Source organism: Macaca mulatta, chromosome 3, assembly GCF_049350105.2.
Source record: "Macaca mulatta isolate MMU2019108-1 chromosome 3, T2T-MMU8v2.0, whole genome shotgun sequence".
In the NCBI taxonomy this organism is placed as follows: domain Eukaryota; kingdom Metazoa; phylum Chordata; class Mammalia; order Primates; family Cercopithecidae; genus Macaca; species Macaca mulatta.
Genome location: NC_133408.1, coordinates 104,704,530 through 104,721,348, shown reverse-complemented (window position 1 = coordinate 104,721,348; position 16,819 = coordinate 104,704,530). Strand labels below are relative to the sequence as shown.

General features: G+C 38.4%; 1 protein-coding gene across 3 annotated transcripts in view; it reads left to right on the top strand.

Moving 5' to 3' along the window:
* The window catches only part of CCDC126 (coiled-coil domain containing 126), a 41,076-nt gene extending 32,165 nt beyond the window's left edge, over positions 1-8,911 (top strand). For 2 of the 3 annotated variants that reach the window (XM_028844986.2, XM_015133874.3), the window contains one exon: positions 7,114-8,911. In XM_028844986.2, the coding sequence (XP_028700819.1) occupies positions 7,114-7,298 (185 nt within the window). In that variant the 3' untranslated portion in view covers positions 7,299-8,911. 3 annotated transcript variants of the gene reach the window in all.
* The last annotated feature ends 7,908 nt before the right edge of the window (positions 8,912-16,819 follow it).

Sequence of the window (16,819 nt, the reverse complement as noted above, 5' to 3'; positions counted from 1 at the left end):
GAGGCTGAGGCAGGAGAATGGCGTAAACCCAGGAGGCGGAGCTTGCAGTGAGCTGAGATCCCACCACTGCACTCCAGCCTGGGCAACAGAGCGAGACTCCGTCTCAAAAAACAAAACAAAACAAAACAGCATAGTCTCTTTATGGTGATTTGTATCATTTAGGCAAAGCCATTATCTAGCATTTCTTAGGAAAAATTGGGCTTATTTTAGGAACTAAGGTATTTGTATTTAATGTTTGATGAGAACTTATCTTAGTTCACTCATGTGATCTAAACTGCCTTGCAATCTTTTTTTTTGAGACGGAGTTTCGCTGTTGTTGTCCAGGCTGGAGTACAATGGCGCGATCTCGGCTCACCACAACTTCCACCTCCCGGGTTCAAGCGATTCTCCTGCCTTAGCATCCTGAGTAGCTGGGATTACAGACATGGGTCACCACACTCAGCTAATTTTGTATTTTTAGTTGGGACAGGGTTTCTCTATGTTGGTCAGGCTGATCTTAAACTCCCAACCTCAGGTGATCTGCCTGCCTTAGCCTCCCAAAGTGCTGGGATTACAGGCGTGAGCCACTGTGCCCGGCCCTGCCTTGCAATCTTAAGAAAAGAAGTAATAAAGTAATTGTTGAGTGACATAATTTATTAAGCACCCAGTGGGAGAAGGTAGCTATATTAAAAATACAAAAGATTAAACAATGAATGTACACTTAATCATAGAATTAATGAGGTCTTTGAAAGCACTTTTACCTAACAGTGTTCTCTTTGCTATGATATTTAGTTTGTATTTCTTTGGAAGCATTCTTTCTTTACTGCTAGTAGCTTCATAATAAAACTTTACACTGGGTAACTCACTTTAATAACCAAGAAACGACTTCTGGCTGGGCGTGGTGACTCATGCCTGTAATCCTAGCACTTTGGGAGGCCAAGGAGGGAGGATCACTTGAGCTCAGGAGTTAGATACCAGCCTGGCAACATGGCAAAATCTTGTCTCTACAGAAAATTAGTTGAGTGTGGTGGTGGGCACCTGTAATCCCAGCTACTTGGTAGACTGAGGTGGGAGGACCTCCTGAGCCCAGAGGTCGAGGCTGCAATGAGCCAAGATTGCACCACAGCACTCCAGCCTGGGCAGAGACAGAGTGAGACCCTGTATCCGAAAAAAGAAAAGAAGTGATTTCTAAATTTTCTTGCTCGCACCATTAAGCTAATATTTAGTGGTGGCAAAGTATTGATTTTAATTTGAAAAATATTAATAAGGAAAAGTTTTTGACTTGTACAATGTATATTAAACACTTCTGTGTCATTTTGCATTTTACAACAGTTTTATTCCTTTTGTGTGTACATACAGGTTTATCTATTTAGACCTGCCTCTCTACTAAATAGATTTGAGGCAGCTGACATTAAGAGTACAAACCAGAAAACAATATTTAGGTATAAAAAGGTAAAGTACGGCCAGGCCTGGTGGCTCACGCCTGTAGTCCCAGCACTTTGGGAGGCTGAGGTGGATGGATTGCTTGAGCCCAGGAGTTTGAGAATAGCCCAGGCAACATGATGAAACCCTATCTCTACAAAAATTAACCCAGCATAGTGGTGTGTGCCTGTAGTCCCAGCTATTCAGCAGGGAGTGGGGAGGGGGCGCTGAGGTGGGAGGAAATCACTTGAATCCAGGAGGTCAAGGCTGTAGTGAGCCATGATTGTGCTATTGCACTCCAGGCTGGGCGGTAGAGCGAGACCCTGTCTCAAAAAAAAAAAAAAAAAAAAAAAGACAAATTAAGAGACATATGACATAAGTAGGGGGTCTGCAAGAGCCTGTGTGCTTATGTTTGTGCCAATCATGTGGCTGGTGGCCCTCAGATTTATTCCTTACCCTTACTCTGTTCTATTTCTCAAGGAAGAGTGAGTGATTCCAGTAGGTGGCATTTTCCAAGTTCCCAAATCAGCTGGCTTCTGCCTGGGTTCAGCCAGTGGGAGGTATGGAAGGAATTTGGAAAGTAGGAAGAAGGGAAGGTATTTTCCCCCTCCCTCTCTGCTTCAAGTGGGGTCTCTGGCGGTGCCCATGATGGTTTTGTAGTGCTACGTTCTGCCAGACAGCCTGCTTTGGTTCTGTTTTTCCACAAGGTGACCTTGGACTTGGCCTCTGGTAAATCACTGCATTCTCCCTCTGTTCCATAGTTCAAGGGATGATAGTGGCTTCCTGCTGTGCCTTACAATCACTGATTATGTTTAGCATAGTTAGAATCTTTTTATACCCAGTATCTTTAGCATATTTAATAGCATCATATACCCTTCTTTTGATTTTTGTGTGCTATGAAATAATCAGGCTAGGTTTATGTTGTTATGTGATTTTTTCCCCTTCTTAAACTATTTGATCTTCTCCCAGAATAAGGAAGTTAAAGTAGAAAGAGAGTAACCTTAAAGTGGTTTATTTTCTAAATTGGATCCCTCATTTCTATCTCAGTGATGATGCTACCTACCAAACATGTGAATTAGACCTTCAGCAAATGTTCATTTCAAACATTTGTCGAGTGTCTACTGTGTGATGAAGCACCCTAAAAGGATAGCTATGACAGGATCTCTATTTCCAAGTTGCTTTTAGGGGTTCAAGGTCTAAGATAGGGAAGGGGTTCTTACTGCTAGCACCTTCAGTGATGGAGCTTTATGGGGGAAAGTATTATAGATGCACATATAATATTAATACAAGCATATAATTCCCTTAAAGATGTCGTCTCATGACATGTAAACATAAAATTATATTGTGAATGTAGAGAAAGGAAGATGTTTGGTGTATTTGAAAGAACTCCAAATTCAACTAAGTGATTTTATATCACGGAGGAAGGTAGATATAATCCTCTTCGTCTCTTTTTAAAATAATATTATAACAGTCGATTTTAGAAAATTTAAAAGTTCTATATTTAATAATAATTTAGAACACCGTAAAGTTATCATATAGTTATTTCTCATTTATCCTAACTTTTTCTTTAATTGCCAGTTTCTAACCCTGACTGAAATAAGTGATTAGACTGTACCTTTATAATTCTCACACCTCAGTTTAATGTCAAACCTCCAAGGTCTTTAGCTTCATTTCATTAATGTGTTAAGACTGTCCCCTGCCTGCCCATTTTAGGTTGCTACTTCTTTTAGTATTATAAAGGAGGTGATTGCCATGGAAAAGGAGATCCAGGATTTATGATTTAGTCTTAACTGCTGAAGAGTTTTAAAAAATATTATTATCTCCTGTTTACCAAATACTATTGCAACTCTTGATTGAAAGATATTGATAAATAAATGTCCCCTCTCCCAATGTTTTATTTTGAAAATTTTCAACTCTACAGAAGAAATGTAAAAATTGTATGGTAAACATCATATATCTTTCATCTAAGCTCACAATTGGCTAACATTTTTTTTTTTTTTTAATGTCTGCTTTGAGATGGAGTCTTGCTCTGTCGCCCAGGCTGGAGTGCAGTGGCGTGATCTCAGCTCACTGCAACCTCTACCTCCCGGGTTCACACAGTTCTTCTGCTTCAGCCTCCCGAGTAGCTGGGACTACAGACATATGCCACCACGCCTGGGCTAAGTTTTTTGTATTTTAGTAGAGATGGGGTTTTACCGTGTTGACCATGGTGTCCAGGCTGGTCTTGAATGCCTGACCTCAAGTGATTCACCCCGCCTCGGCCGCCCAAAGTGCTGGGATTACAGGCGTGAGCCACCGTGCCCAATCCTCTTTATATATACAAATATCTATGTTTATTTCTTTTTGGTACCATCTGAAAGAAGTATATGTCATGATATTTCATTCCTGGGTACTTCTTGCTGAAGGATTTTTGTAAATGTTTTTCTTGTATATTCCCTTTAAACTAGAATGTTGAGGTGTTCATGATGAATGATGCCAGAGATGCACTGCTTGGAAAATCTCATTTTAGCATAAGACTTGCTCCAAATAGTTTCCCCCTCACTTTATATTAAATTTCTATTTTTTGATAAGTATTTTTTTATCACCCTCTATCACAACCACTATCGTAGTACTACTCCTTTCTGATACCTTTTTTTCCCACTTCTAAACAGTTGTAAAATATTGATAACATAAAATTTGCCATTAAAATAATTTTTAAGGCTGGCTGCAGTGGCTCACGCCTGTAATCCCAACACTTTGGGAGGCCGAGGCGGGCGGATCACCTGAAGTCAGGAGTTTGAGACCAGAGACCAGCCTGGCCAACATGGTGAAACCCTGTCTCTACTAAAAATACAAAAATTAGCTGGCCATGGTGGCACACGTCTGTAATCCCAGCTACTCAGGAGGCTGAGACAGGAGAATCACTTGAACCTGGGAGGTGGAGGTTGCAGTGATCCGAAATTGCTCCAGTGCACTCCAGCCTGGGTGACAGAGTGAGACTCTGTCTCAAAAAAAAAAAAAAAAAAAATCAGGGGCGGGGCACAGTGGCTCACATCTGTAATCCCAGCACTTTGGGAGGCCGAGGTGGGTGGCTCACCTGAGGTTGGGAGTTTGAGGCCAGCCTGACCAACATGGAGAAACCCCACCTCTACTAATAATACAGAATTAGCCAGGCATGGTGGCACATGCCTGTAATCCCAGCTGCTCAGGAGGCTGAGGCAGGAGAATCACTTGTACCTGGGAGGTGGAGGTTGTGATAAGCCAAGATCGCACCATTGCACTCCAGCCTGGGCAACAAGAGTTTAACTCTGTCTCAAAAAAAAAATTGTTTTTAAAATACGCAGTTCATCAATATTCATTATATTCACAGTGTTGTGCAGCCATCACTACTGTATCTTTCCAAAACTTGTACCACTCCAAACAAGAAATCTGTAACATCTGAGCAATAAATCTTTATTCCTTCCTTCCCCTGGTCCTTGATAACCTGTAGTCTACTTTCTGTTTGTATACATATACCTATTCTACATATTCTATATAAGTGGAATTGTACAATATATAATGTTTTGTGTCTGGCTTATTTCACTTACCATAACGTTTTCAAGGTTCATCTGTGTTAGAGCATGTATCAGAATGTCATTCCTTCTTCTGGCTGAATAATATTCCATTGTGTTTACATATATACCACATTTTGTTTATCCGTTTATCTGTTGATGGACACTTGAGTTGTTTCTACCTTTTGACTGTTGCGAATAAACCTGAAATGAACATTGGTGTATAAGTATCCCTCTGAGCTCTGAGTCCTTGCTTTTGATTTTTTTTTTTTGGGGGTATATACCTAGGAGTGGAATTCCTGGGTCATATGGCAATTTTATGTTTAAGTTTTTGAGGAACTGACAAACTATTTTCTACAGCAGCTGCACCATTTTATATTCCCACCACTAATGTGTGAGGGTTTCAGTTTCTCTGCATCCTTGCCAGCACTTATTTTTCATTTCTTTGGTGACAGCTATCCTAGTAAGTGTGAAATGGCATCTCATTGAGTTTGGGTTTGTATTTCCGTAGTGGCCAGTGATATTGAACATCTTTTCATATACTTATTGGCCATTTGCATATCTTCTTTTGAGAGTGTCTATTCAAGTTCGTTGCCCATTTTAAAACTTGATTGATCTTTTTGTTCATGAATTGTAAAAGATCTTTATATATTCTGGATAGTAGATCTTTATCATGTATATGGTTTGCAAATGTTTTTTCCCCTTCTATATGTTGTCTTTTCATTTTCTTGATTAATGTCCTATTATGCACAAAAGTTTTAAATGTCGATGAAGTTCAATTTATTTTCTCTTTTGTTGCTTGTGGTTTTCTGATAGAACCATCAGCACATTTATCAGTTGTTAGATGATTTCTCTCCTGGTGATCCTGGATTAGGGCATGGGCTGATTTTTTGGTACACGATCAACAAAAATAACAGTATTCGTTGTCACTAACTGAGTACCTAATACATGCTAGATGATTTTGGGAAACCTGAGAAAGAGAATTCTAAGGCAGAAAAGCCTCATAATTTTATTCTTGCCAAGTAAAGTTTACTAAAACTCCATAACATTACAAAGAGGTTAGAAGATACAGTCTTCCCCACCTTTTTTCTGTGGGAAATTTAAGTCAGAACTACTGCTAGTGTCCTACTGCACTGAACAGGTTCCTGGCATTTGCGCTGGACCCTAGGCTCCCCCACAACTCCACCCCTGTAGAGGTTCTCTATTTCTGTATTTCATGGACTCTCTTACTTAGCTAGCTTTTTACTTTACCGGCTTAGTCTGTATTATTTTTTATTTTTATATTTTCGAGATGGAGTCTCGCTCTGTCGCCCAGGCTGGAGTGCAGTGGCGCAGTCTTGGCTCGCTGCAAGCTCTGCCTCCCGGGTTCAAGGGATTCTCCTGCCTCAGCCTCCACAGGTAGCTGGGACCACAGGCGCATGCGACCACGCCTGGCTAATTTTTTATATTTTTAGTAGAGACGGGGTTTCACCATGTTAGCCAGGATGGTCTCGATCTCTTGACCTCGTGATCCGCCCGCCTCGGCCTCCCAAAATGCTGGGATTACATGTCTGTGGTATTTTTTACAAACTGCTTAAGAAACTCAAGATAAATGAATTACTCACAGCAGGACTAATATTTTGAACCAGACTTTGAAATCTATTATATCGCATTGGAAAAGTGAGAGTTTCCCCCACATTTACAACTCCAAAATTCCTTTTGGAAACTCTTTGTAAATGATGCTGTTGATTTAAAAATTAGGGCAGGATCAGTGGCTCACACCTGTAATCCTAGCACTTTGGGAGTCTGAGGAGTGCGGATCACCTGAGGTCAGGAGTTCAAGAGCAGCCTGGCCAACATGGTAAAACCCCATCTCCACTAAAAATACAAAACTTAGCTAGGCATGGTGGCGGGAGCCTGTAATCCCAGCTACTCAGGAGGCTGAGGCAGGAGAATCACTGGAACCAAGGAGGTGCAGGCTGCAGTGAGCTGAGATCATGCCACTGCACTCCAGCCTGGGCGACAGAGGGAAACTGTCTTAAAAAAAATACATAGGCTTTTCCTATTTGTAGTATGAGTGCATTCTCTCTAGTACATTTTCTCTAGATGACCCAGTAGTTGTCCACCTCTTTCCTTCAAACTATAAAAACACAAAAATTAAGAGCTCTATTAATGTTTATTTTATTCTGATTTTTTCCCCTAGCGGATCTGAAAAGAACAATTGCTGTCCTTCTGGATGACATTTTGCAACGATTGGTGAAGCTGGAGAACAAAGTTGACTATATTGTTGTGAATGGCTCAGCAACCAACACCACCAATGGTACTAGTGGGAATTTGGTGCCAGTGACCACAAATAAAAGAACGAATGTCTCAGGCAGTATCAGATAGCAGTTGAAAATCACCTTGTGCTGCTCCATCCACTGTGGATTTTATCCTATGGCAGAAAAGCTTTATAATCGCTGGCTAGGACAGAGTAATACTTTACAATAAAAGCTCTACACATTTTCAAGGAGTATGCTGGATTCATGGAACTCTAATTCTGTACATAAAAATTTTAAAGTTATTTGTTTGCTTTCAGGCAAGTCTGTTCAATGCTGTACTATGTCCTTAAAGGGAATTTGGTAATTTGGTTGATGTGATAAGCAGGTAGGTGAGTTTTGTATAAATCTTTTGTGTTTGAGATCAAGCTGAAATGAAAACTCTGAAAAACATGGATTCATTTCTATAACATATTTATTTAAGTATATAACATGTTTTTTGGGCAAGTGGAGAATATTTAATCATTCTGTCATTTGTTCTCAATTGATGTAACTGTTAGACTAAGGCTATTTGAAAATGTGCTTATTTCTAGTACTATATTTTGTTATTCCAATTATGAGCAGAGAAAGGAAATATAATGTTGGAAGTAATGTTTTGAAATCATGACCCAAAGAATGTATTCATTTGCACTATCCTTCGGAATAACCGAAGGTTAATTATTGTTTATTTTTAAAAATTACACTTATAAGAGTATAATCTTGAAATGGATAGCAGCCACTGTCCATTACCTATCATAAACATTGGGGCAATTTAATAACAGCATTAAAATAGTTGTAAACTCTAATCTCATACTTAAATTTTTCTTATATTCTTGAAGAATGAAAGATATTTTTATGATGAGAGTAACAATAACTAAATTATTCATGATTTTTCACATACATGAATGTTCTTTTAAAAGTTTAACCCTTTGAGTGATGCTATCAGGAAAGCACATTATTTCCATATTTGGGTTAATTTTGCTTTTGTCCAGGAGGAAGGGACTTGGGAGATGAACTCTTGAGGACGTTAGCCAGATGTATATAATAAAGGTACTTTTGTGCTGCATTAAATTGCTTGGAAAATGTTAACATTATATTATATAAGAGTATCCTTTATGAAATTTTGAATTTGTATAACAGATACATTAGATATTCATTTTATATATGGCCACTTAATTAAGAACATTTAAAGTATAAACTATGAAGATTGACTATCTTTTCAGGAAAAAAGCTGTATATAGTACAGGGAACCCTAATCTTGGGTAATTCTGGTATAAAACAAATTATACTTTTATTTAAATTTCCCTTGTAGCAAATCTAATTGCCACATGGTGCCCTATATTTCATAGTATTTATTCTCTATAATAACTGCTTAAGTGCAGCTAGCTTCTAGATGTAGACTGTATAGAATTTAGTTTAGATATTGTATTGTTCGTTATTATAATATGCTACCACATGTAGTAGCAATAATTATAATATTTTATTAAAATAAATATGTGAAATATTGTTTCATGAAAGACAGATTTCCAAATCTCTGTTCTCTTCTGTGTACTCTCTACCTTTATGTGAAGAAATTAATTATATGCCATTGCCAGGTAGAAGTTTGGAATAATTGTTTAGTCTCTCCTATTAGATGTGGACATTTTTGTTTTTGTTTTTGTTTTTTTCAGGGATGAAATAAAATATATTATTTCTACCTACAAAGTATTACAGGCTTTTTTCTTTAATGTTGGTTGTGCATTTAATAAATGATAAATAGTTAAAAGGAATCTTAAGAAAATTTTGGTTTTGTTTCAATTCCAGATAACTTTTTCAAAAGAGAAAAACTGAAGGTTACCCAATAGTGCCTCTCATTTGGTACCTAGGGTAGGAGAGTCTGAGTGCAGAGATAGATTGGAGAACTAAGGCTTGACTTCTTAAAAATCAACAGTAAACTGATAATCTGAAATGGGTAGCAGCCACATTTAAAAATCAACAGTAGACTGTTGGTTTTTAAGAAGTCAAGCCTTAGTATTTATATTTTCAGTGAATCTTAATTTGGACATTAGCACAGAGGGCATCACTAAAGGTACTAAAAACTTGCAAACTTGTATCAGGGTGTCTTTGGGTTTACTTTAAGCAAATATATGAATTAAAAAGTAATTTAAACATTATTTCAGGTAGTTAATGATAGATAACTTAGGTCTCATTAGTTTTCAAGAAACACGTATGATTTTGACTCTGGAGTTACATAGACTGCAGAGACTCAAGTCTGCTTTTTTATTGACCATATTACTTAGTTTGAATTTACAGAAATCTGTCTCATGTCATTTAGTTATGCCTTGGAAGCCCAAAGTGTTAGCAGCTTACATAGGAGCCTCTCACACACAGTTTTGGTTTAAATGTAAACAATATTCTGTTTTTAACCAAACACTTTGAGCTGAGTAGCTATTAATGTAGTTACCATTTTTTCCCCTTTCTCTTATAGAAGTACCTACCTGAAAAGGGAGCATGATGTAATGAAACAGACCAAAAAATATATAGTTAATTGAAACCATTTTTCTCCCATAATTGAAAGCCCTGAATGATTCTTAAGAACTTTTGTTTAGGGAACTGGTATTGCTCATGTAGTCTCAGCTACTCAGGGGCTGAGGGAGGAGGACTGCTTGAGCCTGGAGGCTGCAGTGAGCCATGATTGCACTACCGCACTCCAGCCTGGGCGACAGAGCAAGATCCTGTCTCAAAACAGCAACAACAACAACAAACCAGGCGAAACAATGAGAATATAGAGAAGCACAATGGGAAAAAGTCTGAAATCTTTCTACCTAGGGATAACTACTGTTGATATTTTAGTAGATAAATGTGAATCTGATCTCCCCTCCCCACACTCTCTAGTGACTTCCCATTTCTACTTAAAATCCAAAGTTCCCACTGTGGACTTCAAAGCCCTAATGTGCCCCTGGATGCCTCCTGACCTCATTTCTTACCACCCTCCTCCTTCCCAATTCCTGTTCAGTCATACTGACTTGTCCTTCCTAGGACATACCAAGCATGCTTTTGCCTCAGTAACTTCAAACATGTTATTCCTCTACCTGCCACCACTCTCACCCACAGATAACGTCATGGTTCCCTCCCAAACAGCACTCAGGTGTACATTTAAATGTTACTTCTTAAGGGAAGTCATCTTTGACCACCTTCCTAAAATACTAGGCCTCAGCACGCTTAGCCATTTTACTTTTCTTTGTAGTTCTGATATACTCAACTTTAAATGGTATATTAACTTATTTTGTTTTCTCTCATGTTTCTTAGAATATGAACTCCATGGAGGCAAGGACTTCATCATGTTCATTTATGTAACCTGGGCATTTACAACTGTGTCTAGCTCATAATAGGTACCCAATTAATATTTGTTAAGATAATGAGTTACTAAACCCATTCTATACTTTTTTTGCTTTGTGCATATATACATATGTTTTAAAAATAATATACTTTTTTTTGTACAATGTAGGATGAATATCTTTCTAAGTCAGCAAGTAAATAACTTTAATAGTTACTCCATTGTGTGGCTATATCACATTGGTGTATCTTTCACTTAATTATTAAGCATTTTGGTTGCAGAGAAAAGATTTAGCCTGAGGTGTGAGACAAGTCTAAAGAGAAGTGGGAAGTCTATAATAGATTGTGGGGAGGGGAAATTAGACTCACATTCACATTCTTTTTATTGCTTCATGCTGTTACTGTTATTTTAGATGTTGGAGGTAACATAACAAAATATGATTAATACCCATATGGGGGAGACAAAATGGTGAAATATCTCCATTTGTATCAATATATAAGGACATAGAAAACCCAAAATAGGTGTTCATCCGCAGACTTTGTTTTATATCAAGAGCAGCAGGCTAGAAGCATTTTGCAGCATAGGGAGAAGACTGGGAATAAAATGTACAATGGCTAATTCATAATTTTGTTTGAGAGTGGGGAGGAGATTGAGTAGTGGTCAGATTTTTGCTTGAATCAGATTGAGTTTGTTGCTTTTGGCTTAAATGAATCAATAATATTAGTGTGCATTTAAGTAAGGAAGTTAGGACATGAAGATTTAAAAAAAATTATTGTTCTTCAGATGTTACCAGTATCAGTATGTTTCACATATCTTTTCAGATGAGTTTCGGACCTCCGTCGAGTCCTTCGTAGGGCAAGTGTAACTTCACACTGCTTTTAAGTGTTGGTTAGCAGCAGCATCTATTTGAATAAATCACTGTTTTTAACTTAATCTTCTTTGGTGCTTAATTCATCTACAACCCACCCACCCTTTCTTTACTAATTATTCAGGCAAAGAAATAAACTTTCTGAGGAGTCTATGGAGGGGAGAGGGTGATAGTTGATGTGATATCAAGGCTTGGGGAGAGGAAACATTTTTGTGATTGTTTCTATGCAAAAGGGCATTTATTTTAATATAGAAAATATTATTTTGAAGTTGTTTTAAAATACCTTATATTTTTAGAATGGAGGTTGGGAAAATTTGGTTCTTCCATCGATTTAATGGTATGACTGTGGGCAAGTATGTATGTGCTTTCTTTTCTTTGTTTTTTTTTTTTTTTTTTTTTTTCTGAGATAGGTTCTTGCTCAATTGCCCAGGCTACAGTACAGTGGCACAATTGGCTCACTGCAGCCTGGACTTCCTGGGCTCAAGCAGTCCTCCCACCTCAGCCCCCAGAGTAGTTGGGACTACAGGCATGGGTCACCATGGCCAGATATTTAATAATTTTTTATGTTTTTTTCTTTTTTCTTTTTGAGAGGGAGTCTTGCTCCGTCGCCCAGGTTAGAGTGCAGTGGTGCAATCTCGGCTCACTGCAACCTCTGCCTCCCGGGTTCAAACAATTCTCCTGCCTCAGCCTCCCAAGTAGCTGGGATTACAGGCACATGCCACGATACCTGGCTAAGTTTTTGTATTTTTAGAGACAGGGTTTCACCTTGTTAGCCACGATGGTCTGGATCCCCTGACCTTGTGATCCGCCCGCCTCAGCCTCCCAAAGTGTTGGGATTACAGGCGTCAGCCACTGTACACGGCCTTTTTTTTTTTTTTTTTTTTTTTTTTTTGAGATGGAGTCTTGCTCTGTCGCCCAGGCTGGACTGCAGTGGCGCAATCTCTGCTCACTGCAAGCTCCGCCTCCCGGGTTCACACCATTCTCCTGCCTCAGCCTCCCGGGTAGCTGGGACTACAGATGCCCACCACCATGCCTGGCGAATTTCTTGTATTTTTAGTAGAGATGGGGTTTCACCGCATTAGCCAGGATGGTCTGGATCTCCTGACCTCGTGATCCGCCTGCCTCGGCCTCCCAAAATGCTGGGATTGCAGGCATGAGCCATGGCGCCTCCCAGTTTTTCATGTTTTGTAGAAATGGGGTCTTGCTATTTTGCTCAGGCTGGCTTCGAGCTCCCGGGCTCAAGCAATCCTCTCCCCTCCCACCTCTGCTTCCCAAAGTGTTGGGATTACAGATGTGAACCACCACACCTAACCATGTATGTGCTTTCTGATTTGGTGTCTCCAGCTCCAAATCATTGATAATGTCTATCCTATGTGACTACATGGAATTTTGGTAACATAAGCATATGTGTTTAAAACCCTTTCAATTCCTTTTTTTTTTTTTTTTTTTTTGAGAGGGAGTCTGGCTCTGTCGCCCAGGCTGAAGTGCAGTGGCTGGATCTCAGCTCACAGCAAGCTCTGCCTCTCAGGTTCACGCCATTCTCCTGCCTCAGCCTCCGGAGTAGCTGGGACTACAGGTGCCCGCCACCTCGCCCGGCTAATTTTTTGCATTTTTTGGTAGAGACGGGGTTTCACCGTGTTAGCCAGGATGGTCTCGATCTCCTGACCTCATGATCCGCCCGTCTCGGCCTCCCAAAGTGCTGGGATTACAGGCTTGAGCCACCACGCCCGGCCCCTTTCAATTCTTAAGAAGAAAATATATAAAAGAATTATCAGATTGTTCACCTCAAGTTTCTAGTATGAGGCCTTGCACAAATAGGTGTTCAATATATATTTGTTATATGAGAAAAGGCATCTTTGGAATAGCACATATAAAGCAATATAAAGATATTTCATGGTCCTACAGTTCTTACACTGTATCACAACACAGTCCAAATCCAGTATTTCTAAAAAACCTTAAGGAATGCATAGTACTGTGTTTCAAATGGTATGTTACAATCCATTAGATGTTATCAATTTAGCGGGTTGTGATTAGCATTTTAAAGCAATAGAATATGAAATATCATGAGCTTTAAGTTGGGGCAAGTAAGAAAAACAGAAAAATTCTATTATAAGTAATAAGGGTAAATGTTTCCTGAAGCTTCAGTTCAACTGTGTGTGTGTGTGTGTGTGTGTGTGTGTGTGTGTGCGCGCGCTGGGTCATGATATAAAATGTATTCCTTAGATAAGTTAAAAGTTTTAAAAGTCATTGACCCAGTATAGTTATATAGATTATAATTTACACAGTGCTGTTCTCATTTTGCTTGATTTAAGAAAACAAAATAATGGATATAGAAGGGACTATTTTTCAGGTGGAGGAGGTAATTAGAAGAAACTAAAATACACCTACTTTACTAATAGGCTCAGGTCATGTTTTGGGAAACTCTTGGTCAAATATTTTTGAAGACTTTCCTTCCCCCTTCCCTCATACTATGCAATTAATGATTTCTCTCATTTCTTATGAGAAAAAAAATGGAATTGTCAAATTTTTAACTATCAACTGACTTGTTTGATTATTTATTTATTTTTTGAGATAGACTTTCACTCTTGTTGCCCAGGCTGGAGTGCAATGGTGTAATCTTGGCTCACCACAACCTCTGCCTTCCGGGTTCAAGGGATTCTCCTGCCTTAGCCTCCTGAGTAGCTGGGATTACAGGCATGCACCACCACGCCCATCTAGTTTTGTATTATTAGTAGAGGTGGGGGTTTCGTTTCTACATGTTGGCCAGGCTGGTCTTGAACTCCCGATCTCAGGTGATCCACCCACCTCGGCCTCCCAAAGTGTTGGGATTACAGGTGTGAGCCACTGCGCCCGGCCTCAACTAACATTTTAAAAGTCACACTAAGAATTGTGAACACCCTACCCTGAAGACAAATTATATGTGTTGCTTAAAAGGAATGAAAATTTGATGTTTTAAAAAATTCCTGTGACAAGTTCCTCTTAAAATTATGCTTACTTGCTACTTAATCTCTCAACTTAGAGAAAGCTTCCTTACTAACTTGCTTCAAATGAGGCAATAGAGCTCAATTTTTTTTTCAACATTTTATAAAATATTTCAAGCATGCAGCCAAATTGAAAAAAATGACAGTGAACACACATCAGATTATATATAATATATATATAATTTCCCGAGTAGCTGAGATGTGCGTGCCATCGTGCCTGGCTAATTTTTGTGTTTTTAGTAGAGATGGGGTTTCACCATGTTGGCCAGGCTGGTCTCAAACTCCTGACCTTTATGTGATCTGCCCGCCTCATCCTCCCAAAGTGCTAGTTTTTAAATTATACTCCACCACAGCTACTAATCCATTTTATCTTTTTATGCTTTTCAAAACAAATTACAGACATCAGTACACTTCCCCATAAACACTTTAGCATGTAAATCATTAGCAAATTTGGTATTTGTTTAAGGTTTTCTTCTTTTGATATAAAAGTAAAATGCACAAATTTTAAGTATGCACTAGCTGAGTTTTGACAAATGCATTGACCTGCTTACGCAAACTCCTATAGATATAGACCATTACCGTCACACCAAAAAGTCCCCTCATACTCTTCCTGATCAATTCTCACCTCTCTTCGCACAAGGCAAAATTTTCCACCATAGATTTGTTTTGCCTATTTTAGAATTTCACATAAATGTAATCATAAAACATGTATTCTCATGTCTGGCAGCTCTCACTCATCAGTTTTTGGTATTCATTCACGTTGTTTGATGTGTCAGTAATTGATTGCTGAGTTGTGTTTCATCGTATGAATCTGACATAGTTTGTATATCCTTTCTCCTATTGATGAACACCTGGGCTATTTCTAGTGCTTGGCTATCATGAATAAAGCTGATATGAACATTCTAATAGAAGCCTTCTTGTGAATTTAACCTTTCATGTCTTTTGGATAAATATCTAGGGGTGAAATTACTGGATCATAGGATAATTGCATTAAGAAATGCACCTTTTTCCAAATGATCTTTCCCCAAAGTGTTTGTGCTATTTTACATTCCCAATGATTGGATGTCTCCATATTCCCTCATTCCCAGGGTAGATAAAAGGTAATAAAAGAGTCATAATACCTCCTTCCCTCAGGGAAATGCAAAATATTATCTTTAAAACAGAGAATAAAGGTACTAGTAGAATGACTTTTTGATCAGTCACTGTCTTTTGGTGTCCCCAAACTTGTCTGTTAATTGTAATATAAAGAAAGTGGCTGGGTGTGGTGGCTAACGCCTGTAATCCTAGCATTTTGGGAGGCCTAGGTGGGCGGATCACCTAAGGTCAGGAGTTCAAGACCAGCCTGACCAACATGGTGAAACCCTGTCTCTACTTAAAAACACAAAATATTAGCCGGGTGTGATGGCAGGTACCTGTAATCCCAGCTATTCGGGAGGCTGAGGCAGGAGAATCGCTTGAACCTGGGAGGTGGAAGTTGCAGTGAGCTGAGATCGTGCCATTACACTCCAGCCTGGGCAACAAGAGCAAAACTCCATCTCAAAAAAAAAAAAAAAAAAAAAAAAAAAAAAAAGTAAGGTCTAGCCTAGAGATGACTCGTCCTTTGGCAAAATTCAAAACTAAATTGCTACCTATTTCTCTGTAAATAATTACGTGGTTTTTGTCTTGTTTTTGTTTTTGCTTGTGTTGTAGACTTACTGTGCTCTGAGGCATCTGGTTATAATGGGCTTTTGATTCCTATTCCATGTTATTGTCAGTTTGCATTGTTTTCTTCTTTACTCTGTTAATATGGTGAATGGCATTGATTGATGTTAAGCCAATTTTGCATTCCCGGAAAAAAACCCAACTTGGTACAAAAGGTTTGTATTATTCTTTTTATATTTTACTAGAGTTAATTTGCTATTATTTCGTCATAGGAAATTTAAAAATCTACATGTAATGAGAAGAAAATGATCTGTGATTTTTCTTCCTTATAAAAGATATAACAATGGAATGCAACAGATGATCCTTGATTGGATATTGCTATGAAAAAATATGTGCTATAAATGGTATTTTTGGTGACAATGGGGAAATTTATAGAATGAGTATGAGATGAAATTATGGAGCTATTTTTATGTGTTGAGGTGATAATGCGAGTCATCCATTGTTAACAGTTTGTCATAATAGCTTCCTGATTTATCTATATTTTGTTTTTTATAATTGTGGTTGAACTGTTTCAAAGTAAGTTTCATACATTTTAACATTTCATGCCAAAATACTTCACACATCTGGAAAAAGGGGAGTTTTCCTACCTAAGTTGTTGATTTTTAGGTGTTCATTGTACTTTTTTTTCTTTTACATATTCGTAAGTTTTATAAAATATGAAAAGAAAAAATTTATATAAAGTTTGTTTAATCTTTCTAATGAATTATTTTTATCCTCATGTTGTAACTTTTTTTGTCCATAATAAG